The 25,214-nt window shown below is 53.2% G+C and overlaps 1 protein-coding gene across 1 annotated transcript; it reads right to left on the bottom strand.

Moving 5' to 3' along the window:
• Positions 1 to 566: 566 nt before the first annotated feature.
• ADGRG3 (adhesion G protein-coupled receptor G3) lies at positions 567 to 25,143 on the bottom strand. The gene is made up of 12 exons (XM_016929903.3): positions 21,875 to 25,143; positions 16,493 to 16,640; positions 13,628 to 13,766; positions 11,649 to 11,795; positions 10,654 to 10,788; positions 10,110 to 10,149; positions 9,543 to 9,643; positions 9,291 to 9,403; positions 5,718 to 5,998; positions 5,447 to 5,540; positions 4,018 to 4,301; positions 567 to 1,593 (listed from the first exon to the last, which is right to left on the bottom strand). The coding sequence occupies exons 1-12, from the start codon at positions 21,930 to 21,932 to the stop codon at positions 1,484 to 1,486; spliced, it is 1,650 nt and encodes a 549-aa protein (XP_016785392.1). The 5' UTR covers positions 21,933 to 25,143; the 3' UTR covers positions 567 to 1,483.
• Positions 25,144 to 25,214: the final 71 nt, after the last annotated feature.

Below are 25,214 nucleotides of genomic sequence, written 5' to 3'. Positions count from 1 at the left end.
CGCATCCATTTGCAGTCAACGTCAGCACCCAGCATCTGGACGGGGAGGTGGGCTGCAGCCTGCAGCTTCCAGGGCTGTTGGGGGAGGCCTAACAGTGACAGTAACTTCTCACCTGCAGACAGGGCTTGACAGTCCACAGAGCTCCCTGGAGAGGGTCGGGGGCCGGGTAGGGAGGATGGTTGGTAAGTTGTGAGTAGAGTGAGGGATGGACTTGTGCGGTGAGGCTCCAGGAAGGGGAATGATGTCAACACTCACTGCTCCCCCCGAGCAGGGGGGTCGCTGGAGCCGGCGTGGGGCTGCCATCTCTCTGCATCTGTCTCTCCGCCACCGTTCTCCCTCTTTGTGTCAGCCTGTCTGTTAAGTCTCTCTCTCCTTCTCTCCATCTCTGTATCTCTACCCCATCTCTGCTATCTCTGCCTCTTTTTGTTTCCTACTGAGAAACCTGCATGCGATTGTGACATGGAGCCCCAGCTGCTGGAAGTACCCTGCCCAACCTAGGTCTGGCCTGAGACACCCCCTTGGCTCAGGGATCTGCCAGGCTGGTGCCAAACTCATACATCCACTCATTCAGCCAACAAATATTTATTCAAGGTTTGCCACGAGCCAGGCCCTGTGCTCGGCCTGGGCTGGAACAGTAAGTGAGGCCACCCAGGTCCTTGTTCTCTAGGAGCTCAGGTTCTAGTGGCAATGCCCAGCCTCTGCTCAGGGGCCCCACACACTGAATGAGTGGGAGCACCCCCAGGTGTGCTGAGCCCCAGATTGTTTGCTTTCTACCTCTATGATGACAGCAGGTCAGAGGTCGGGCCACCCACGTGGCAGTCAGAGTCAGGAGTGGGGGGTTTGCCCAAGGTAGCTCACCCACTCAGTGGTTCTTTGAAATGCAGTGTCCCTGGACACGTGCAGGGCTGCCAGCACTCTGAACGCGGGGGTCTCTTCCAGGAGGGTGGGCTCTGATGGGATGGGCAGAGACCACGGGCAGACTGGGTGGGAGGATCAACTTCCACCCCACAAAACAAACCCCCAATGCCTGAGGGAACGCTGGCCTCCTGAATGTCCCTCAAGGTTACAGGCAGCCAGAAGGGGAGTTGTGGGAGGCCAGTGACAAGGAGGAGGAGGGGAGAGGCTGGGGGCTCCTTCCAGGGCTACGCCAGCAACAGACTCTCCTCCCTTGCTGAGACCAGAAGGTGAGTGAGGGCTTTGCAATGAGGGCAGGGCATGGAAGTGACTGTCACTCTTTGCTGGCAGGGGGTCTCAGGACTATAGGAACTTTAGAGCCTTGCAAACCTGCTTACGTGGACTCTTGGACCTATAGTTGGATCTGCATGGGACCTCTGATGCCACGTGGTCCAACCTGGTCCCATCCTCTCCCTCCCCAGACACACTGTACAGAGAAGGAAACTGAGGGAGTACAGAGAGAGGCACGGAGCTGCCCAAGGTCACACAGCGAGCCAGAGCTGAGTCCATATTGCAGGGCCATGCCTTCCTATTCTTGAGATGCGGAGTGGGCCTGGTCCAGTCTTGCAGTAGAGGAGGAGACTGTGGTGCTCTGACTTGGGAGGTAAAGGATGGTGAACCAGCAGCAGATGAAGACACCTGTTAGGAAGGAGAGGCCTCGGTGAGCCTGGAAAGGGGTGGGCAGAGAGTGGGGCAGCCTGGGCTGGTGGCTGCTGAGAGGGAGGAGACCCACCGTAACCACTCAAGAACTGCTGGGAAAGGCAAAAATGCAACCATTTCACAACCATTTCAAAAATGAAATAAAAAAGAACCAAATCGAAATCTGGGAAATGAAAAACAGAGACCTTCAAATAAAATATCTACATATGCCTATTACAGAAAAGAAAGAGCAAAATAGAGGAATTTTCAGACATACAAAACAACCATCACTCCCTCTATAAAGGATTATTATGGGAGGCACTCCAGCAAGAGGAAAAGGGAAAGTGTGGGGTGAAAGAAATTATAGTAAGTACAGAACATGACTTAGAAAAACTCTATGTTTCAAGGAAATCTGTAACTAAACCTCTATATGCAAGACAAATATTGAGAAGAGTTCAATGGGCAATTCAAGTATACCAAGGGCTCTGTTGTATTGGAGAGGAAGAGAGAAATACAGAATAACTCAGACCCAGTGGAAACTTAGTAGAGTGAAGTGTGCAGGCTTACATATTAAGGTAACCTCTGAAAGAATAACGATGTCAGCTATAGTTTCAAAGTTCATTTCTCCCCAACCATCAACCCCTGGGATTCTCCAGGCATGGACTCATGATTCTCCACCTGGAGACAGCCTCAGATGGCCTTACAGTCATAATTTCTATGATTATTAATATAGTTCCCACATATTGAAGACCTAGTAGTTCCCACATATGCATTGTCATTGTTCATTGTGAAATCTGGCAGGCCAGGCACAGTGGCTCACGCCTGTAATCCCAGCACTTTCGGAGGCTGAGGCAGGTAGATCATCTGAGGTCAGGAGTTTGAGACCAGCCTGACCAGTATGGTGAAACCCCATTTCTACTAAAAATTCAAAAATTAGCTGGGCATGGTGGCATGTGCCTGTAGTTCCAGCTACTCAGGAGGCTGAAACCAGGAGAATTGCTTGAACCCAGGAGGTGGAGGTCACAGTGAGCTGAGATCGTGCCACTGCACTCCAGCCTGGGTGACAGAGCAAGACTCCATCTCAATTAAAAAAAAGAAAAGCTGGTGAGATAAGTATGGGATTATCCCAATTTCGAGATGAATGAGGACGGAAGGAGCCGAGTGACTTGCTGGGTCAGGGATGGGGATAGGATTTGGACCCAGGGCTGCCTGGCCCTAGCCACTAAGCCACACATCTCTCATGGGGCGCTGGGAGCCAGTCCTGGTCTTGGGGGCTTATACCCGCTGCATCTAGGACGCCTGGGTTTCTAGTGACTTCCCTGAACAGGTTGAGTCTCGTCACTCCTGTCTTGGCTGTTTCTCTCACAGTCAGACTGTGATGCCTCTCTGGGCTGTGCACGTAAGGAGCAAAGAGAACACATATAAACCATAGCACATGGACTGCTCTTACCCCTTTGCTGGGATCTCAGAGGAAGGGCCCTGCGGGGGCCAGTAACAAATACAGCAAGCATTTCCTTCCTACCTCCATAGATCCCTGGAGATCCCATCCATGTCATGTGGACATCATATCACATGATTCTGCCCTTCTGGTCGCAGCTGATTGGACCAGAGATGGACGATGGACACCCAACTTGCAAGGTCAGGTAGGGTTACGGCAGCCATGTTGGGTAACAATTTGGGGCCATGGGTAGTAAAGGGTGAGTGGAGAGAGAATGAAGGAGTTTCCACAGACACTAGGTGAGAGACTCCATAGCTCCAGGAAAAAGATAGGGAACGTATCTGCTTTGGTTTGGGTGGCTTTTTCTGATTCTGGTAGCAGCTCCCATGAAGGCAGCTGATATGTCTGGGATGTTTGTTCCTTCCAAATCTCATGTCAAAATGTGATTCCCAATGTTGGAGGTGGGGCCTGAGGGGAGGAGATTGGATCATTGGAGCGGATCCTCATGAATGGCTTAGCACCATCCCCTTGGTGATGAGTGAGTGCTCACTTGGAGTTCATGCGAGATCTTGCTGTTTAAAACAGCATGGTGCCTCCCCACTCCCTTGCTCCCACTCTCGCCATGTGATACGCTGGCTCCCCTTTATCTTCCACCATGATTGGAAGCTTCCTGAGGCCTCACCAGGAGCAGATACTGGTGTTGTGCTTTGTCTAAAGCCTGCAGAACCATGAGCCAATTAACCCCATTTTCTTTATAAATTACCCAGTCTCCAGTATTCCTTTGTATTATAGTAACACAAATGGACTAATACAGCAGCCAAACTTTGCTGCCCTGGATCCTTGCTCTGAGTATTTGAAATCAACATCCTTGACTTCAGCTAGCCTGAACAGAGTCCTGTGTCTTGCAAACCACCCTCTTCCCCACCTCCCAATACCTCCTGGGACAGACAACACAGCCCATCACCTCCCTGGTGCAGGGGCCTCACCTTGCAAGGAGTTGAAAAGTGCAAAGATGTAGACAGTGGAGAGGCCCAACGGGGTGAAGATGGCCAACCCCCATGTCACACCCACCAGGCTCGAGAGGCCCAGCAGGGTGAGCACCTTCTTCCGGTTCTTCCCCCGCTCCTTGACCGCTGTAGCACGGGACAGGGTGAAGATCTTCCAGGCCACCAGGGCCAGGACCACCATGCCAAAGAGGAAGGTGATGAGGAAGTAGCCGTGGACGGTGATATAGAGGGCGTACATGGTTGTCCCTTCACGGAACCAGCATCTGGAGGAGGGGGCAGCTGTGGTGGGACTGGGAGTGGTACCTCTGGCCAGCAAACCCAGGAAGTCCCCTGGCTGAGCTTTTCTGTCTGTGAAGGTGCCTCTCCCATTTCCACCCATCAATCCCTGGCTCTCCTGCTGTGGGAGGGGCCGTCACCTGGCTCCAGTCTGGTGTCTCTTTAATGCCAAAGTGACCTCAAAGACATGTTTCATTTGCCCCATATTACATTGTGAAAAAACTGAATTAGTGGCCGCCTTTAAAATCAGAAGCTTTGGTATAAACACCTAGATTTCTGCTTCTCCTATAAAATCATACACCTGGCAGCTCTGTGGATGCCCTCCTGAAGGATAGTAACTGACCGCTAATTAGATGGGCTTGTGACTGCCAGTCCGCTGCAGTCCCCACCTGGCCCACTGCCTGCACCTTTGTGACCCCTCCAGCTCCTGGGGCCCCTGCTTTTGAGGCCTGGGGACAGGTCCAAGGCCTCACCAGCTCCTCTTAGCACAGAGCCATGGGCCCAGTGGTGGGTGCCCCATGGATCCCAAGGTGTGAGTCTAGAAACTGAACTCAGCTCCACTGCCCTCTGCACTGCAGGGGCAAAGGGCCTCAAAGAGCATGTTGATCAGTTCCCCCATGGTGCAGATGAGGAGACTGAGGCCCTGGGAGAGATTGGGCCTGCCAAGATCACACACATAGCAGGCAGGGCAGAGCCCAGACTAGACCCAGGGCTACTGGGAATCACTGGGCAGGTGGTGGCCTGAACAAGGACACCTGGCTGGGCAGCAGGTGGGGGCTGAAATCCAACACACCCTCCACTCTCCAGGCTGCACATCCCGCATGCGGACGGGGTGACCTTTTTTACTTTGCCTCAGGTGCCATGTGGGCTCGTGTTGGCCCAGGCTCGAGTAAGGCATCCTGCCTCCTGGTCCAGTTCTCCCTCTCCTTTCTCTCTCATTTCACTTCCTCTCTCTCTCTAGGCTTCAGTTTACTTCTCTGTGCCATGAGCTAGCTGGATCTGAGGATTCTTCTGGTCTTGACATATTTGGTCTAGATTTTCCTAGAAATCCCTCCTCTCCCCACCTCTCTCCAGCCCCAATATGTGTAGCCGGGGAGCTGGTATCACCCCTGCTCCCACAGCTGCCACTCACAGCTCCAGAGAGGTGCGGTTCTCCCTATCACGGATGGTGTAGAGGCCGTAGCTGTTGGCACTCCCAGTGCCGATGACCATCAGGGCGGGCAGGCCTGGGCACAAGGGGAAACGGCATGACACCACTGGGGCTTACTGGCACTTCCTCCTCCACGTCCCCTCCAGATGGCCATCCCTCCAGCTCTGGGAACCCCTCCTCTCTCTCCCCAAGGCTATTTCCCTCTGCACCCTCAGGGCCGGCCGTTTATTCTGTCCATCCAGGCAGCACCTACCCCAGCCCACCAGGCTCAGCTTCAGGAAGTATTGCCCGAAGTAGGTGTTGAAGACCCTGACGGCGAGCAGGTAGAGGTGGAAGGCTTCAAGGCCCATCCAGGTGAAGGCACAGAGCAGGAAGTAGTGGAAGACAGCCCCCCGGGCCCAGCAGGCAGCATCAGACCCCTTTGAGCCACTCCCCACATTGACCAAGAAGGCCAGATTCAGGAGGAACAGGCTGCCACCCAGGGCCACGTGGATCTTTGGGGCATCTTCTGACTTGAACCTCTCCCGGGAAAGCCTGGGGTGAGAAATAAGAGGCCCCAAGGGGCCACAGCTCCCATGGGGAGCTCCCATGAGGCACCCAGGCCTGTCCACCCCAATAGCCTATGGCTCTCCACCCCCACTGCCAGCTCCTGCCCGCTCATCCAGCTTCCATCCCTGCCGGCAGCCAGAGTGGGAGTGTCCTGAGGTTCAAGTCCAGGAGCCTCTCATGGCCCACGGGGCCCTATGGGTTCCGGATCCTGCCAGCCTCATCCCTTGATCGATGTGAGGCAGGATAATAGGGAAAATGAGGCCAGAAAATGAGGCAGGAGAATAGCAAAGGGAATTAAAAGTTGGATAAAGGGCAGAATAAGTAAAAGCAGAGAATAGAAGCAGGGTGAATGGGACGGGTGAGCAAGAAGTGAGATGAAAAGCAGAGGTTCAGCAGGCAAGACAAAAGTGATATAAAAAAGGGACCCCATGGCCGGCAAGATCCGGACCAAACCAGTAAGGGGCAGCTCTTCAGAGATGGGCATTTACATTAGAGAGAAAAAGTTTCTGTCACAAAACCCTGTATGATAATTAGCTACTTAAGGTTCATGCATATGGGGTGCATATCATGCATGTACTTAAAATTATGGGATGGAGGTGACACACAAACGTACACAGGCCCAAAATAACTGAGCAACACACCTATCAGTCAAAAGCCAGACACTGGCTAGAGATTAGGCAGCCTTGGGAAGAGAAGAAAAAAAACACCTGGAATGACCCAAACTACACCAAGGTGAGGCTGATCTCATTTCGCAGAGGTCAGCTCTTCCCACTGCTCTCAATGCCTTTCCCTGCTCCCCAGTTCCTCCCACCTTCTTTGCCTGACTCCTCTTCTTCTGCCTTTCAAATGCCCCTTAGATGTTTCCTTCTGGGGAGGCCATCTCTGAATGCCCCTTAGCCTGAGCTGAATTGGACATTTCCCAGCAGCATAGTGTAACTCCCCATCCTCTCCCTTCTCGGGTCTCTCCCATGCTGTGAACTTCAGGCCTAACAGTGGAGGGACCATGGATCCATTGGTAAAGTGGATGGACAGATGGGTGGATGCATGAAGCCGAAAATGCAGTAGGAGAGTGAGGCTTAGAGAGGGACGGGAGCCTTACGGGGTCACAGAGCAGGGCAGGGGCTCCAACCCTGGGCTCCAGACTCCCTGCCCAGTGACTCACCAGGCTCACCTCCCTCTCTCTGGAGCCCCCACTCTGAATTCTTAGCAAACCAGATCCAAAAGGGCTCTCAGCCGAGGGAGGGGAGCCGGGGGCTTCCTGGAGGAGCATCTGGGATCATGTCCACCTCACCTGAGATGCCAGGCCCCACCCTGGGGAGCTGGTGGTAATTTCTCCTGGCACTCCAAGCCCCGCTTACAGGGTCCAGCAATGCGGCCAGCTGGCAAGTCACACTCGGCTTGTTGGGGATGGGGACCATGTCCTAGGCCAGAGCTTGGAGGGTGGGGGTGAGGGGCACCATTTACACTCATGGGTTGGTCTGTGATGGATTGGGTGGGCCTAGTGGGGGCTGCAGCCTAGGGCCAAATGCTGACACAGAGGCACGTGGAGAGGGCAGAGGGACGGCCCTGGATGCGGGGGCAGGAGACCCAAGGGCTGCTTTAGGCCACCCCCAGGGACCCCCAGGAGGCGGGGGACAGGACAAGCTGGGGCACTGGCAGCTCCCCTAGGCTCCTTCAAGCTGGCAGATCCTGTGGGTCCCTCAGCCATGGCCTGGGCCCAGGCTGCAGTGCTCTCTGCTGTTTCTGCCTGTCCTGCACTCACTCCCACCTCTTCTGGACACAGCCCCAGGTTTCCCTAAGGAACGCCCGTCCCCACTCTCATAAGTCAGGGGCCAGGGGTTCTTTGTTAGCTCAAACCCAAGAGCAGACACATGGCCTGGCCGGCCAATCTGTGTATTCCAGCTCTTGACCACAGTGACCCAGACAGGCATGGGCACATGGTCCAAGTTAGACCAGTAAGACTCAACTCTGGTGTATACATGGGATAAAACTGCATAGGATGATATACACAGACATGCACACACATGCTCACACAGGGCCAGTTTCATGAGCATGTGACCTCTGTAGGACCCCATACGCAGAAGGACTTAATGTTCTACTGTCGCCATCTTGACATTCTTAAAATTTTTTGAATAAGGGGCCATATATTTTCTTTCTCTCTCTTTTTTTTTTTTTTTTTTTTTTTGAGACGGAGTTTTGTACTTGTTGTCCAGGCTGGAGTGCAATGGTGTGATCTCGGCTCACTGCAACCTCCGCCTCCTTGGTTCAAGCGATTCTCCTGCCTCAACCTCCTGAGTAGCTGGGATTACAGGCGCGCACCACCACGCCCAGCTAACTTTTTTGTATTTTTAGTAGAGACGGGCTTTCACCATGTTGGCCAGGCTGGTCTCGAACTCCTGACCTCAGGTGATCTACCTGCCTCGGCCTCCCAAAGTGCTGGGATTACAGGCATGAGCTACTACGCCCAGCCTTCTTTATTTTCATTTTGGACTGGGCCAATCAAATGATATGTCCTGCGCGCAAGCGCGCACACACACACACACACACACACACACACAGACACACACATGAATGTACATAAAAAATGGTGAAAACTGAGCAAAGTCTATATTCTAGTCAACAGTACCGTACCACCAGCTGCTGGTTTTGATATTGAACTACAGTTGTCTATGATGTATCCACAGGGGGAATCTGGGAGAAGGAACCACAGGACTCTGCACTATTTTTGCATCTTTCTGTTTTATCTCAAAATAAAATCCTTCTCAATCCTGGGATTCATCTTAGAATACTTGGAAAGAGGAGATCTCTTTTATTTCTGCCTAAGCAGCTAAGGAGCTATGATGCAATCCTGAGGCAGCCAGGGCCCCTGAGGGTGGTAAAGCTGCCCAATGTGACTGTCAAGGGGTGAGCAAAGCTGTGAGAGGTAGAGGGAGACCAAGTTCTGGGGACCTCTTTTGACCCCCTGGATCAAACCCTGCCAGAAGTCCGTGCACCTTGGGTTTTTCAATTACATGAACCCTATTTGCTATTTGCTATTCTCAGTTACGTGAACCACACATTCCCTATTATGTTTAAGCCAATTTGAGTTGAGTTTCTGCCACTTGCTCCTGAAATAGCTCTGACACATTTCAACCCCCAACCCCATTTTGGGATGAGGACACTAACGTGTGGAGGGGACAACGGTCAGAGGCTGCACAACCTGAATGCTTCCCACCCTGCCCTGCTGCCTCCCTTGAGGGCGGGAGGGAGACATGGTGGGGAGGTGGGGATCACTCACCTCAGAAAGGCATAAAGAATAATGGTGAAGGCCAGGAAGATCATGGAGACCCCACAGCCCGCCTGGGAGATGCGTGTGAGGATATGCACCGTGGACTGGTCCAAGGTGGGTCTCTGTGGGTGACCCCAGAACCGGGACCACGTCAGTTGGAGGCCAGGCCCATATACCCAAAGACCACCAGGCAGCCCCCTCCCCAGGGCAGGAGCTGGAAGCCCCTGGGATGGCTGGGATCAGAGTGGAGGGGGCTGTTACCAGGAGCAGGGCAAAAAAGGTCAGGTGGTCACAGCAGCACACGGTCCCCTCAGGTCTGACCTCCGTGGAGCAGCCCTCAGAAGACCAGTCTCCAGTGGGCCCTGGAGAGGAGGCCAGGGGAACAGAGGGAAAGGGAATATAGGGAGGGGAGGGCAAGGGAGGGAAGAGGAGGGGAACAGAGGGGAAGGGAATATAGGGAGGGGAGGGCAAGGGAGGGGAGAGGAGGGGAACAGAGGGGAAGGGAATATAGGGAGGGGAGGGCAAGGGAGGGGAGAGGAGGTGAACAGAGGGGAAGGGAATATGGGGAGGGGAGGACAGGAGAGAGGGGAGGGGAGGGGAGGGGAACAGAGGGGAAGGGAATATAGGGAAGGGAGGGGAGGGGGAAGGGGAGGTGAGGAGAGGAGGGGAGGGGAGGGGAAGGGAGGGGATGCAGGGAGCAAAGAGGAGGGGAGGGGAGGGGAGAGGAAGGCAGGGGAAGGACTCAGCCAGTGGAGCTAGCCCCGCCCCACAGTGCAGCCCATACCCTCCCTTCCTGTCTTACCCCAGAGAAGGTCCTCCGGGCCCTACCTTTAGTCACATCCCAGAATACACAGGTGAGGGTCATGTTCTGAAACCGAAGAGTGGAAGTCAGGAGAGAGGAAAAGGGAAGGTTGGGGGAGGGCAGGGGAAGCGGGAGGACGGTGTGCTCCCCCGAGTCCTAGTGTGAGTGTGCATTAGGTAGAAAGCAAGGTTCACACCCATGGGCCACACAGAAAAATTAAGTGCACCATTTGATGAGCCCTGGGCCAGCGTGTGAAGCGCGTGACTGTGGTGTGGGGCTGTGGGCGGGAGGGTTTGCCTGTCTGCATGCATGTGTGCGTGTCAGGGGAGCATGGGTGTGGAGGATGTGGAATGCCATGTGTATGCAGGTGGGCTTGCCAGGTCCTCATGTGCACCTCTATGGTGTGTGGCCTTGGATCCAATTATGTGTATGGCCCTAATGGCTCCTCCTGGGCGACTGTGGAAGGGTAGGGGACAGATGTGTAGTGTCCCATGCAGGGCCCATGGGCCCAGGTGTGCCCACTCGCCTGTCTGCCCTGCAGTGACTGCCAGGCCTGAGCAGGGGACTCACGGGGGGCGGTCGCTGGTGAGAGAAGACGATCTCCAGAGGCTCAGCCAGCTTGGTGACACGCATTTGTCCCACACTCAAACCCACCAGGCGATTGTTCAACACGCTGCTGCCATCTCCCAGGCCGAGCCGGGGGCCCTGTGAAAGGGGAGATCGGGGAGGCCAGGTTGCAGAAGGGGCCATCCCAACCCACCAAGGCTGGGGTTCCTAGGAGCCTCCAGGAACCCATGGCCTTTGCTTGGAGGGCAGAGTTCGAGACCAGGGGACCAGGGAGCCAAGGAGTCACGGGCAGCCTCCTCCCTGCTGCTCCCAGTGGTCTCCTGCTTGGGCTGGGCCAGGTCAACTGGCTGCAAAGCTGTGCACATGACAGCTCTCCATTGCTGGCCTCCAGAGCTCCTCTGCCCTCTTAACTAGAGGGGGCATGGGGCCAAGATCAGCCAAGAAATGGAAGTCAGCGGGGAGGATGGCGTGCCCCTGAGGGTCTTAGCATGAGTGTGCATTCGGTAGAAAGGGGGCTGGTGGGGGGAGCACACTAGCCCTCAGAGGTACACACGTCTGCATAGGAGTGGATGCACAACTCTGGGTGCACATACCTGGTATACACATGTGCAAGGGCATGGGTACACTTGCTCGTGTGGATATGATCACAGCTGAGTACATGGGCTTGTGCGTGCACAAGAATAGAAAAGGATGTGCATGTTTGTGCATGCACGAGGACACACAGAGCACACAAGCACCCCCAGGACACATAGACAAGCCAAAGGGCACTCATGTGTGGGGGTCAAACATCTGAGAGCGTGTGACCAGTGTGAGTCTGAAGACCATAGACTCTAGTGACAGGTGTCTGAGATGGCCACGGGCTGCATTAGAAACACTAAGAGGCTCACTGCCTGCTCTGTCCCCATTGGATCCCTCGGCAGGCTCCAGTGACAGCAAGCTGTGGCATGGAGCCCCCAGAGGACCTAGCACTTAACCTTGGAGCTTCCCTGAGTCCTCACCTTGAAGAGAGTCCCTGGACCAATGTCCAGAATGGTGATGGCCAAGCTGACCACAGACCTGTTGCCTGTCAGGGATCGAAAAAGGCTCTTGGGAAGTCGCACTCTGTCAGGGGGCTTGTCCTCGTCCTTCATCACCTGCCTCGGAACCTACAACCACAGACACAGCAGCTCCCATCTGTACCCACCCCCCAACACGAGTCCTGCCACTCCCCCAGCTGGGAGGGGAAGCAGGCACACTGGGTAGGGGGCAGCACCTGGGGACTGTCAGCTCTGAAAGGCAGGACACCTGGGGCACAGTGCAAGCTCTGCTCCTCACAGGCTGTGCATCCCTAGACAAGTTATAGCCCTTGTGGAGCCTCGGTTTTCCCAATACAGAGAGTAGAGCTAAGCTTGTGTCTGTCTGGGCACCTGATGCCTGGGCAAGCTGAATGTGCAAGTATGAGGACGGCTGGAGGGCATGTGCTTTTGGCCAGGGCCCTAACAGTCCCAGTGTTTACACAGGGCTTGATTGTGACAGTGTCTGGCTTCTGACTCAGGAATAAATGGAAAGAATAAAACCGTCAGGAAGGAAGTTCAGGAAGCGAGAGAACAAGGGCAGAGAGGGAGGACACACACGTTTACTCTGAATGTCAAATCCTCCCCGCCCAACAACAACAACACATTTTTAAAAAACAAAGAATCGTCAGAATATTGAAATACATTTCAGTGGTCATTGCAAAGCATTTGTTTTTTTTGAGATGGAGTCTCATTCTTGTTGCCCAGGTTGGAGTGCAATGGCGCTATCTCAGCTCAGTGTAACCTCCGCCTCCCAGGTTCAAGCGATTCTCCTGCCTCAGCCTCCCAAGTAGCTGGGATTACAGGCATGCACCACCATGCCCAGCTAATTTTGTATTTTTAGTAGAGACAAGGTTTCACCATGTTGGCCAGGCTGGTTTTGAACTCCTGACCTCAGATGATCCGTCCGCCTTGGCCTCCCAAAGTGCTGGTATTACAGGCGTGAGCCACTGTGCCCGGCTGCAAAGCATGTTTCATTCATTCTCTGAGCTCCCTGTTCCCCTAAGGGCTACAGCCTGACCCACCCAGGGCCTGCCTCAGAAGCACCCCATGCACATTGGCACAGGGGGTTTATGGCTGGAGCTGAAGGCCCCAACTTTCTCCTTCCCAGTCCAGACTCCCAACGAAAGGATATGTAGGTGATTTCTGGGGCCAGTACATAACCCCTGCAGAGGGCTCAGCTGCTTGAGTGACATAATAAAGGGTTGAGAAAGAATCTCTCTTCCATTTCCCTTTCTCCAGACAAACCTGAAAGTATCTCAATGTTAACCAACTCACCTTTGCTGCCTGAAGTTCCACCACCACATCCATTTCTTCCAGAAGGCAGGAGGCTTTCTAAGCCCTCACTATCCCAAGCATTCCCTGTGCATTATCTCATTTGCTCCTCTCATTCATCTTTTGTTTGTTTTGTGTTTCGTTTTGTTTTCGTAGAGATGGACTCTCACTGTGTTGCCCAGGCTGGTCTAGAACTCCTGGCCTCAAGCCATCCTCCTACCTCAGCCTCCCAAAGTGCTGAAATTGCGGGTGTGCACCACTGCACCTGGCCATGTTAATCTTGAAAGTGGGCAATACCTTCATCTTTTTATAGACAGAGAAACCGAGGCTCAGAAAAGTAATTTGCCCATGATCACAATGGCTGGTCAAGGGCAGAGCTGGGATGTGAATCCAGACCAGCATAAACCCAGAGTCTGTCCATCGAACCCTTTACCTCATTTCAAATATGTTCCCTCAGTAGAGGAGCTCACAGAAATTTTAGGCTTGGAGGAGTCTTAGAGCTCATTTTACAGATGCAGCTCTGCCAACTGGGACGTGGGGGAGGGACAAGCCCTAGTTATATCACAGGATATAATTCTCTTAGAGTTTTGAAATATATGTCCAAGAAAAATAGGGTCCGAACCAGCCAAGAGGGCTGGGGAACTCTTCACCTGAGAGGGCTCCAGAGAGAAGTAGAAGTCTTCTGCGGTGTTGGTGCTGAGGTTCTGAACCAAAGCCTTCAGGAAAGGTGTGTTCACCTTCTGCGTCAAACCTTCCTTCATCAGATGGGCCTCGTAGTTTAGCCAGTATCTGCAAAGGGCCAGGGATGGGGGGAGGGTAGGATCCGCAGGCTGAGTTACTCACTCATCAGGCTCTTGGGGTGAGAGGGCTGACCCAAACTATCAAAGTAAAGACCCTGGGATCAGGACAGGAGGAAGAAAAGTGGCTTGGGGGCCGTCCAGGCTGCTCCTGCAGGATTCCAGCTAGGCGTCCCTCTGAGTATTTTATGTGTTTGTCTTTTTTTGTGCATATGGTAAAGTACACATAGCATAAAATTTACCATTTTAACCATTTTAAAGTGTCCAATTCAATGGCATCAAGTAAGTCACAATGGTGTGCAACCGTCACACTATCTAGTTCCAGAATATTTCATCACCCCAAAGGAAACCCATACCCATGAAGCTCTCCCTTCCCCCTTCCCCCAGCCCCTGCAATCACTAATCTGCTTTCTGTCTCTGAGTTTGCCTGTTCCAGATGGCTCACACAAATGGAATCATACAACATGCAGCCTTTTGTTTCTGACTTCTTTCACTCAGCATAATGTTTTCAGGGTTCATCTATGTTGTAGCATGTATCAGTATTCCATTTTATTTTATTTTTGAGACTGTCTCACTGTGTCACCCAGGCTGGAGTGCAGTGGCACAATCTCAGCTCACTGCAACCTCCGCCTCCCGGGTTCAAGCGATTCTGCTGCCTCAGCCTCCCGAGGAGCTGGGATTACAGGCGTGAGCCACCACACCCAACTAATTTTTTTGTATTTTTAGCAGAGAAACATGGGGTTTCACCATGTTGGTCAGACTGGTCTCGAACTCCTGACCTCAAGCGATCCGCTTGCCTCGGCTTCCCAAAGTGCTGGGATTACAGGCATGAACCCACTGCAGCTGGCCCTATTTCTTTTTTTAAATTATTTTTTGTAGAGTCGGTGTCTCACTCTGTTGCCCAGGCTGGTCTTGAGCTCCTGGCCTCAAGTGATCTTCCTGCCTCAGCCTCCCAAAGTACTGGGATGACTTTGGGCATGAGCCACAGTGCCTGGCCCCTGTATTTTATTTCTTTTTATGGATGAATACTATTTCATCATATGGAGAGATCATATTTTAATTATGCCGTTATCCATTGAGGGGCATTTGGGTATTTTCCTCTTTTTTTTTTTGGCTACTGTGAAAAGTGCTACAAATATTCACGTACAAGCTGCTGCTGCTTCTTTTTTTTTTTTTTTTTTTTTTGAGATGGAGTCTCTCTGTCGCCCAGGCTGGAGTGCAGTGGAGTGATCTCAGGTCACTGCAACCTTTACCTCCTGGGTTCAAGCAATTCTCCCACCTCAGCCTCCCGAGTAGCTGGGATTACAGGCGCCTGTCACCAAGCCTGGCAATTTTTTTTTTTTTTTTTTTTTTTTTTGTATTTTCAGTAGAGACAGGGTTTCACCATGTTGGCCAGGCTGGTCTCAAACTCCCGACCTCAAGTGATCTGCCCACCTCGGCCTCCCAAAATGCTAGGATTACATGCGTGAGCCGCCGTGCCTGGCCCATGTATAAGCTTTTGTTTGGAGACTTGTTTTAAATTCTTTTGGGCATATACCTGGGCAGCACAAAGAGGAGCCTCTGAATAGCTCTGGGGTGCTAAGAAGCTACTGGATCACCTGCAGGTGGGAATGGAAGCCTTTTCAGGCCACTGAAATAACATGATCCAATGAGATGGCTGTCCTAACACCAAGCCTCAGAGCACAGGGCTTTAACTCATTCCTTTAACACATATTTATTAAGTACTAAGGTAAGCCACGTGCTTTTCTAGGCATCCCAGAAGAGTTATGGGCAACTTTGATTAGGAGTGGGAAAAGGAAAGAGAGGCAGAGATATTTTTGGAGATGGATCCTAAAGATGTTGTATTCTAAACCCCTTCATTTCCCTCACCCCCACATCTAACCAGTCTCTTGTCTTACGGAGTCTACATTGTATCATCTCCCCAATCCATCTCTCCTTTCCAAGCACACAATGCCAATTGCTGCTAGTGGTGCTGACTTAGCCCTCACTCCCACCCAGACCCCTGTGATGCATCCTACTGGGTCATGTCTTCCTGCATCACCCGTCCCTGAAGCCTGAGCAATCTTTCCAAAATGCAGAGTTGACTATACTCTCCCTGCGCTTAAAATATGTCATTGCCCTGCCGCCCTCACCCATTGGTATAACTTACACAACCCTTCACACCTTAGTCTCTGCTTATATTTCCAGTCCTATCTCCCACCCATCGCATCTGCCCATTGTCTCTTCCATCCCCACACAGTTTACATTGTTACAGTTCAAAGCATTGTAGTTATCCCCCATTACTTTCAAGTTCTGTTGCCTGTATCCTCACCATTGCTTAGATCCAGCAGGAAAACTCCTATGCACCCTCAAAGCCCTTTCCAGGTTTCCTCCTCTGTGAAGCCTTGGCCAACTTCCCTCCTCTGGGCTAACCTGGCACCTTGTCTGCCATTCTGTATACACTCTGGAGTCATCACTATTTGGGTCTGTGTCTGTCCTTCCACAACTCCCAAGGGCCAGGATAGGAGTGGATACATCTCTGAATACCCTAGATCAGTAGGGACCCCAACTGCCAGAATGGGGGTGTTGGGTCAGGGGGACTGTGGTGTCAAACAAGATGGAGGAGTCAGATGGGAGCAACATTTTCTGGGGCCATGGGGGAAGATGGCCCCATCCCTTCCTGATAGTCCTCCTCCCAGCAGCTTCAGATTCCCCCTCCAGCTCAGGGGGCCCCCTCACCTCTGCAAGTTTTCCACATTGCAGGAGTTGCTGCCCGACTGCCTGCACTTGGTGAAGCACAAAGCCTTGTCATTCAAGTTGAAGATGTCGTACATGTTGTTGCTCCCCAGGCAGGTGTTTCTTGGCCCTTCGGTGGGCTTTTCCTGACCTAAGGAAGGAATGCAGAGAGTGTGAATGGGCTGGACGAAGATGGGCCGCAAGGATGAGGAGCAGGGAAAGGAGCTGGGGCTCCAGAGTCTGGTGGTTGGGCTAGAATTCCAGCTCCATGCATCACACTAACGGTGCACTTGAGCAGGATGCAGACCCTCTCTGGGGCTGTTTCCAAGGTAAAAGCAAATACCCCATCTCCCAGCGCTGGTAGGATGCTTTGGGGAAGCATGTACAAAAGGCTTGGCACGTGGCTCTGTAAATAAAAGGTTTCATATGTTTGTGCTATTACTCCTTTACCCCTTCCTCCAGGGAGTCTGCCTGGCTTTTCAGTTATTCCACATCAGACCTTCCAAAGCCCTTGCAACTGTGGCCTCCTGTTTAAACTCTTGGATGTATTCTGTCTTGGTTTGCCTCATTCTCCCACATTCACACTATCTTATTTGTGTAAATTTAAAAAATGATGTATTGGCAGGGCGTGGTGGCTCACACCTGTGCTAAGAAGCACACACAACCATCACAGCTACCTCCTGGGACAGGTAGAAAATACAGCAAACCAAGGCCCCTCGAGCAAAATGACTTGAGAAAGGTTACTAGCTAGTTGGAGGCTGCTCCAGGACTAAAGACCAGCTTTTGTGACTTTTAGTTCAGTTCCCTTTCACCTAATACAGGGCACAAAATGGAAGCTTTGGGTCATCTACTAACTGTATGTCCTGAGGCAAGTTACTTAAACTCCCTGAGGCTCAATCTTTTGCCAGCAAAATGGAGCTAATAATACATTCCTTGCAAGTTTTGGGAAGGATTAGAGATAAAGGACATAGCTCATTGTAGGTGTTCAAAGAGTTTACCATCTTTAACGGTTTATTGCACAGCCTTCTGGAAATTTTGCAGAAGGTATGCATATGCAAGTATTTATAAGTACATCATTTTTTTAAGGAAAAAATGTTTTAATTAAGAAGAGGGGGGGCCGGGCGCGGTGGCTCACGCCTGTAATCCCAGCACTTTGGGAGGCCGAGGCGGGCGGATCACGAGGTCAGGAGATCGAGACCATCCTGGCTAACACGGTGAAACCCCGTCTCTACTAAAAATACAAAAAAATTAGCCGGGCGTGGTAGCGGGCGCCTGTAGTCCCAGCTACTCGGGAGGCTGAGGCAGGAGAATGGCGTGAACCCGGGAGGCGGAACTTGCAGTGAGCCGAGATCGCGCCACTGCACTCCAGCCTGGGCGACAGAGCGAGACTCCGTCTCAAAAAAAAAAAAAAAAAAAAAAAAAAAAAAAGAAGAGGGGGTTCTCACTATGTTGCCCAGGCTGGTCTCGAACTCCTGTCCTCAAGCGATCCTCCTGCCTCAGCTGCCCAAATTGCTGGATTACAGGTGTGAGCCACCAAGCCCTGCCGATACATCATTTTTTAAATTTACACAAATAAGATCACTTAACAATATATCTTTTTTTTTCTTTTGAGACAGAGTCTTGCTCTGTTTCCCAGGCTGGAGTGCAATAGCATGATCACAGCTCACTGCAGCCTAGACCTCCCAGGCTCAATCGATCCTCCAACCTCAGCCTCCCAAGTAGCTGGGACTACAGGCACATGCCACCATGCCTGGCTAGTTTTTCATTTTTTTATGTTGTTTATTTTTATTTTTTGTAGAGACAGGGTTTTGCTGTGTTGCGCAGGCTGATCTCAAACCCCTGGGCTCAAGCAATCCGCTCACCCTGGCCTCCCAAAGTGCTGCAATTTATAGGCATGAGCTACCATGCTTGGACTAGCAATATATCTTGAAGAACTTTTCCACCTCATTCTTTATATACTTGCAAACTATTCCATTCCATGGGCATCACAACACTTTTTTAACTGGTCCCCTCTTGGTGGACATTGTTTTTCACAATCTGCCATAAGAATTCTTGAGTGTGCATCTTTTCAGCTTGTGTTGAGAACTCATAGAAAACATTCCTATCTTAGGACTTTCTGTATCTAACTGTATGTGCTTTAAAACACCGCCAGGAAGGCTGGGTGTGGTGACTCACGCCTATAATCCCAGCACTTTGGGAGGCTGAGGTGGATGGATCACCTGAGGTCAGGAGTTTGAGACCAGCCTGGCCAACATGGGGAAGCCCTACTAAACATACAAAAATTAGCCAGACGTGGTGGTGGGTGCCTGTAATCTCAGCTACTCAGAAGGCTGAGGCAGGAGAATTGCTTCAACCCGGGAGGCGGAAGTTAAAGTGAGCCAAGATCACACCACTGCACTCCAGCTTGGAAGACAAAGAGAGACTCTGTCTCGAAAAAAAAAAAAAAATTCCTATTCTAGGACTTTCTGTATGTGCTTTAAAAAACTGCCGGGTATTATTGAATTTCCCTCCAGAAAATGGTGTACCTATTTATACTCTCACTCAAGGTGGATAAGAGTGACTATTTATCCACATGCCTATTATTCTATAGCTTACTGAACTTTTGGATTTTTGCCAGTCTGAGAGATGACACTGAATCTTATTTTCATTTAAGGAGTTTGAGCATCTACCTGTATATCTGCGGCCACTTATATGTCTTTTACTCTGAAGTGCTTTGTTGTATCCTTCTCCCATTGAGGGTGGGAAGTGGGTCTTGGCTCTGCATTGTCACTTTTTGGATTGCCACCCCCAGGAAGTGTTAGGAGAGCTCCCTCTGCGATGGGTGGTGCTGGGGGCTGAGGCGGGCAGGGGCTCATTTGCTTTCCATTTTTTATTTCCCTCTCTGGTATTTGATTTTTTAAAAATCATGTCCAGTATTACTGTCACATTTTTTAAAAAACTGTTCATTTTTAATCATTAAGACAAAAAAAAGACATGATAAAAATAATGGCTGAATAAAGAGTAACAGCAGGGTAAAAAAAATAACATTTTAGAGGGGATTTTGTAATAATGGACTCTATATGTGATAATTCATTTTAGATAGCTTATAAAGGAACTGTAAATTTCTGTTAGTTTATAAAGATATTTATGATGCATTGTTTAATGGGAAATGAAAATGATAGATGAGCATGAATATAGTATGATCCATGTTGGCTTTTTAAAAAAGGGGAGAAGAGGGAGAGGAGGAGGAAGACAGAAACAGGGAGAGGGAAGAGAGGAGAGGGGAGGAGGGCAGGAGGGGTTGAGAGGGGAAGGAAGAGGACAGGAGAGGAGGGGAGAGAACATTGTCAGCTTGAGGGCGGGTGCCATTCTCTGCCATCCCGGCCCTGCTGTCATGAATGGGTGCAGGTGCAGGCCTCCCTCCCGGATTGCCATGAATTTCAGCGCAGGCATGTAAGTGAAGCTCTTGGCAAGCACCCTACACAGACAGGATCATTAAATATCTTTTCTGTGTTTATTCTTTGAAGACACTGCAAGCATTTCATGTAGACAAGGAGACCCTGTGCTAGGCCTGTGGGTGGGATAGCACTCCCCTCCTCTCCAGACCCTCTATGCTCCACAGCCTGGCCTCCATGGACTGCCTCATTTGGGGGTCAGCAAGTGGAAAGTGGACTGGAGGTCAGAGGGCAGGAGGAGGGCAGGGTGGGCATTTGCCCCCACCCCGCATGGCTCCTTCAGCCCCTGCTGGCTCACCGTGAGCAAACCACCGCCATTTCCCTCCTGTAGCCACAGTCTGGCTGTAGAAGCCCAGGAGGCCACTCCCTCCTGGGCCCTTTAGACCTCACGGTGCTGAAGGCTGCCCCAGGTGCCAGCCTGCCCAGTGACCACCCTCCTTGCTCCCCGTGCCCTGCCCGCACCTTTGTCACGTGTCCCTTTATGCCAGGCCCTCCATTGCATCCACCCCTTGCTCAGCCCTAACAGCTGGGTCTCACATGCGAGTCCCCACCACACTGTGTCACTCCTGCAGACTGTGAGCCTTTTGAGGGCAGGGGCCAAGTGGTACCAGCAGGAGCAGAGGGCACCATCGATGCTTCCTGAATGAATGAATGAATGAATGCGCAAATGGAGAATGGAGACTAACACATCACTGTCCACACAGGAAGTGTGCAGACCTTCCCGTGTGTAGACCCCTCAGAGCTCCTTGCTCAATCAAATGGCTGCTGCTCTGCCCCAACCAGAGCACCCACATCACCATGGGGGAAACAGCATCACCTGGAGGAGCCTTGAAGGCCCAACCAGCGATGACAGCTGGGACCTGAGGATGCCCATGAGCCCTGGTCACAGCTGCCATCGGTGGCTCCGTTCATCCATCTATCAAGGGCTGCCCGGTGGCCTGCTCTGTACCAGGGTCTCCCAGGGCCACTAGGAGGATAGTGCTGTCATCTCCCACCCTTTTTTGAGCCAGGGACTGATTCACTCCACTGAATCTTCCAATGTTTGAAAAGAAGAGGGTTCTTTGAAGCCCAAATAAGTTGATCTATGTGGCCAAAGTCACGCGACCACATGCTGGACACACAGGGAGATGGACATGCAGGCCCCTCACCGAGTCAGGAGCAAAACGAGAGTGGCCCGCAAGGCCCAGAGACAGGAGCACTGAGGAGGGAGCACTAATGGGGGAGCACCTCCCTCTGTCCAAGAGGGTTGCTAAGATGCCACAGAGGCCAAGAAGGGTAAATGGAGCCGGCTAAGTGGGCAAGGGGTAGGGGGACAGCTTTCCTGGGAGAGAGGCCAGCAAAGGCAAGGCCCGGGCACTTCCATGGCCTCTGGAGATGCACCATGTGTTTGTGTGTGTGACGGGAGAGTGACGGGGAGGAGTGTAGATCCTGGCTCAGGCCACTGAGGACCAAGGGGTTGTGGCTGAGACTGGGAGAGGGAGCCGGTGTGGGGTGACATGTGCGGGAGGAGAGGTCCAGAAGAACGAGGTGACAGACCTTCCCGGCCTCAGCTTCCAGAGTGTCCAAATCCCGTCCCCAGGATCTCACAAGCCAGCTGGAGAATTGCCTGCCCGGGGCCAACCCCTGTCTCAGAGCCAGGCCTGTCAGGGAGACACAGCCCAGGTTGGGGAGTCAGGGAGCACCCTCCGACCTCCCCTATCTCCAGGGCACTGTGGAGCAACAAAGGGAACCTGAGACCAGTCCTGAGCAAGGTTTAGTGGAAGGACAGGACTGACCCAAAGGGACAGGGCTAGAGGAGGTGCTGAGGCGGCCACGGGGGGTCTCGGAGGACACATCCCAGACACCCCAACTCCTCACCTTCTCTAGTCCCTGCGTCTGTCCCTGGATCCCTCCCTCGGCAGGGCAGGGTCAGCCCAGCGTGGCAGGAGGGGATGAGGTGCCAGCCACTCACCTGAGGTCAGGAGCAGGAGGAGCAGGAGCAGGGCCCCCAGGCCCCTGGGCGTCGCCATCCTTGGCCAGCCTTGCCCACGCCAGGAGCTCTGTGGCTGTCTGGCCCTCTGGCCCCAGGCTCTGCTGAGCTGGCCTGCCCCCACCCTGCAGCCCCACCACTCTGGCTTCCTGTGTCCTCTTTCTCACCCTTCCTGCTCGATGGCGCCATTGGTTGGGTTGCGAAAGGTGAGTGTGGGGAACTGGGCAGTGCTCCCAATCTCACCGCACCCTGGGTCCACCTGCAGAGGGAGCTGCTGAGCCCACCCAGGTATGTGCCCCCGGGGCCCCACTGGGGTGGGATCTACGGGGCTAGGGGCTGGGTGGCCACAGGGGCCTGGCTTAGAGCGGATCCCTGGGAACTGTGATGAGCACAGGCTTTGGAGTCAGGCGCACCTACTCAGACCCCTCCTCTCACAAGCTGGGAGCCTCTCTGAGCCTCAGTTTCCTCCTCTGTAAAGTGAAGATGGCAATGGGGCTGCCTCCTAAGGCCGTGTCAGGGTTTGATGAGACCTGCAACAAGCTGGGCACAGAGCCTGGCTCTGGGCATGAGGACGAAGACCTGGATGGTGCCTATGGCTTGAACCAGGCTGGAGGGTGTGGGAGGAGAGCAGGAGCTGACCCTGCAGCCTGAGCTTCCCCCACCAGCCTGGATAACAGGACAGACCCAGAGGCAGGGTAGCGGGAAGACAGCAGTGCGGCCCCGGGGGCTGGTCAGGCCTGAGCTAACATCCGTCCTGGCCACTTCCTGGCTGGGTGACCTTGCATGCACTGTCTGTCACCCTGAGCCTCCCGAGGTGTGTGATGAACTCATGGATGACGCAGGCGGAGCCGCCTGTGGCCATTACATCGTTTCTGATCATCAGAGCTGTGAAATTGTTGTCTTCACACCCCAAATGGTCACTGATCAGGTGGGAGGTGGGGGTGGCAAACACTCCTGGGCTTCAGCCTAAAGGAATTAGGGCGCCAGCCGCTCGGGCCAACTCTGGAGGCCCCACGGATGCACTGTGCATGAGGCCATGGCCACTTGGAGATTGGAAGGTGAAGGGCATCCCACCAAGGTGTGTGGTTGCTGGCATCCCCCTCTGGCCCACGGGGCTGGCACTAGCCCTACTCAGCCTTGGGATCGAACTGGGGAGCTGCTCAGCCCCTGCTGGCCTCCATTTCCTCCTCCTCCCACTCAGTGTCTCCTGCTGAGCCCTCTGGGTCTGGGAAGGGGTAGGGAGGGGATTTTAGGGTCACTCATGGTGTGGGAGCAGGTGGGAATTCAGCATGGAGCAGCAGGTCAGAGCCCAGGGCTTCCTGAGCCCCAGAAACTTCCTCTGCAGGGAGGGCTGCGAAGGCAGATGAATGGCTGGGCCTGCCACTGCTCCACACCTGGCCAGCCTTCTCCTGGAAGATCTGCAGACCTCCCTCCCAGCTGCAGGTGAGGGTGAGGTGGGGCAGTGGACTTGGATGTGCTGGGCCCATTGCTGGAGCCCCATCCTGGCACCTGGGCCCTCAGAGAGGCTCGCGGGTACCAGTGTGTGAAGAAGGGCCTGGGGGTGAGCAGACTGAGACTCCGAGCAGCCAGCCCACCTGGGAAGTGGGCGGAGGGCGGGTGCAGGGGAAGGTCAGGCAGGGCTGGAAGGAGGGCCACCTTTTCCTATGGCCCCTTCCCTGAAAGGCCCCCTGGGGACCAGGGACTAGCCTGGAGCCACTCACAGAACCCTGAGACCCCCCCAACCCCAGGGCCAACAAAACAGTAGTGTCCCTTCCTGCCACCTCCTGCCCCAGCTTCTCCCAATGGCTCCAGTGGGCAGGGCCTCAAGTCCTCCAGCGAGACCCAGCCAGCATTCAGCCCTCAGCTGCTCCAATCCATTTCCCAAGCTAAAGGGATGTTTCCAGATGCACGCCTGGCCACATGCTGGCAGAAAGGGCGATCCCACTGTCCAAAGCCCCACAGCCTGGGAAAGTGCATGATAAGAACCATCAGGGTAAAAGGATCAGCACGGAACTGTTGGTGCCCTGTCCAGGGCCTACCTGAGAAGGTGAGACCCAACCCAAGACCCCTCCCCACTACCTGAGCCAGCCTCAGATGCAGAAACCAAATGTTTGAGAAGCAGGAGAATTGCGGAGGAATGGGGCTGGGTCATTTCCCCCCCTTCTGGAAGATGGGGGGAGTTGCCTCAACCCCCATCCCAGGACCTAGCCCAGCCATGGGGCTCTGAGAGACCCCCTCACGGAGACCTAGAAGCCTGTAAGGAGGGAAGCTGGCTCTGATCCCCCTGGGCTGCCCAATCCAGACACTGGGGTAGGGGAGGCTTGGGAAGGTTTGGCCTCTGTCCTTTGGAGCTGGGGGCATAAGAGGAGCCCCCCACCTGCAGAAAGGTGAGGACAGAGGTCAGTGGAGGGAGTGGAGGGAGGCCTGGGAGAGCAGCAGGGCACAGGGGTTCTTGGTCCCTGCAGGTCCCAAGATCCCACATTCACGCCCCTCAGAGGGCACTGCCAGTCTAGACCCAGCTGCCTCACACCCACCTTGTCCAATCCAAGACTCTGAGCCTCTTCCCCTGCTGGGCATTCCCCTAGAGTGGCCAGGGGAGGAGGGAGGAGCCTGCAGAAGGGAGAGAGTGGACTGTGGGCCTTGGGGAGGACTTTGGCTGCACTGGGACCTCTTACCTGAACACAGTAGCAATGATCCGTTGCGACTGCCCTCATCACAGGGAAGATGGGAACCTGCGTGATCTGCCTCACCTGGGCCTTAGGAGGGGGAGGAGAGATTGATTTGGTGGAACAAGGTTAAAGGCAGGGATGGGAGAGAAGTCCAGTGATTTAATTCTTGCAGCCCACCTGCTGCAGAGTGATCAGTAAACTGGTTGCATAAATCCCAGGACCAGGCAGCTTTTGACTGTAATCCCTTTGGCCAGATAATGTTTTGGATTCGCCAAAATTTTAAAATCAGGGGATTTCAAACCACAGTCTGGATTTCCCATTTCTCATAAAAGGCAGGTGGTCTGGCTACATGGGCCCTCATCCCTGCAAGGTAGTGACCAGCTGGAGCTGATGAGCAGCCACGCTCTCAGCATGGGGTTGGGAGTCTCCAGTTCACCACAGGCCCCACCACTCCCCATTGCCTCCCCAGCACAGACACCAAGTTGCCATTTATCCTCCCCTGTGCCCTGGTTGATGAGGTTTCCAGCAGTCGATTTTTTTTTCTTCACACACAGCCCTCTTCTCTCTTTCATGTTTCCTGATTGGCCCCAAGGTATTTGTATCAGTATCAGTGACTCTTTCAATAGAAGCACAGGAAAAAGCTCAGAAGGAAA

This window comes from Pan troglodytes, chromosome 18, assembly GCF_028858775.2.
Source record: "Pan troglodytes isolate AG18354 chromosome 18, NHGRI_mPanTro3-v2.0_pri, whole genome shotgun sequence".
NCBI lineage: Eukaryota > Metazoa > Chordata > Mammalia > Primates > Hominidae > Pan > Pan troglodytes.
Note: the sequence above shows the minus strand (reverse complement) of the source record. Positions and strands in the feature narration are given on the sequence as shown.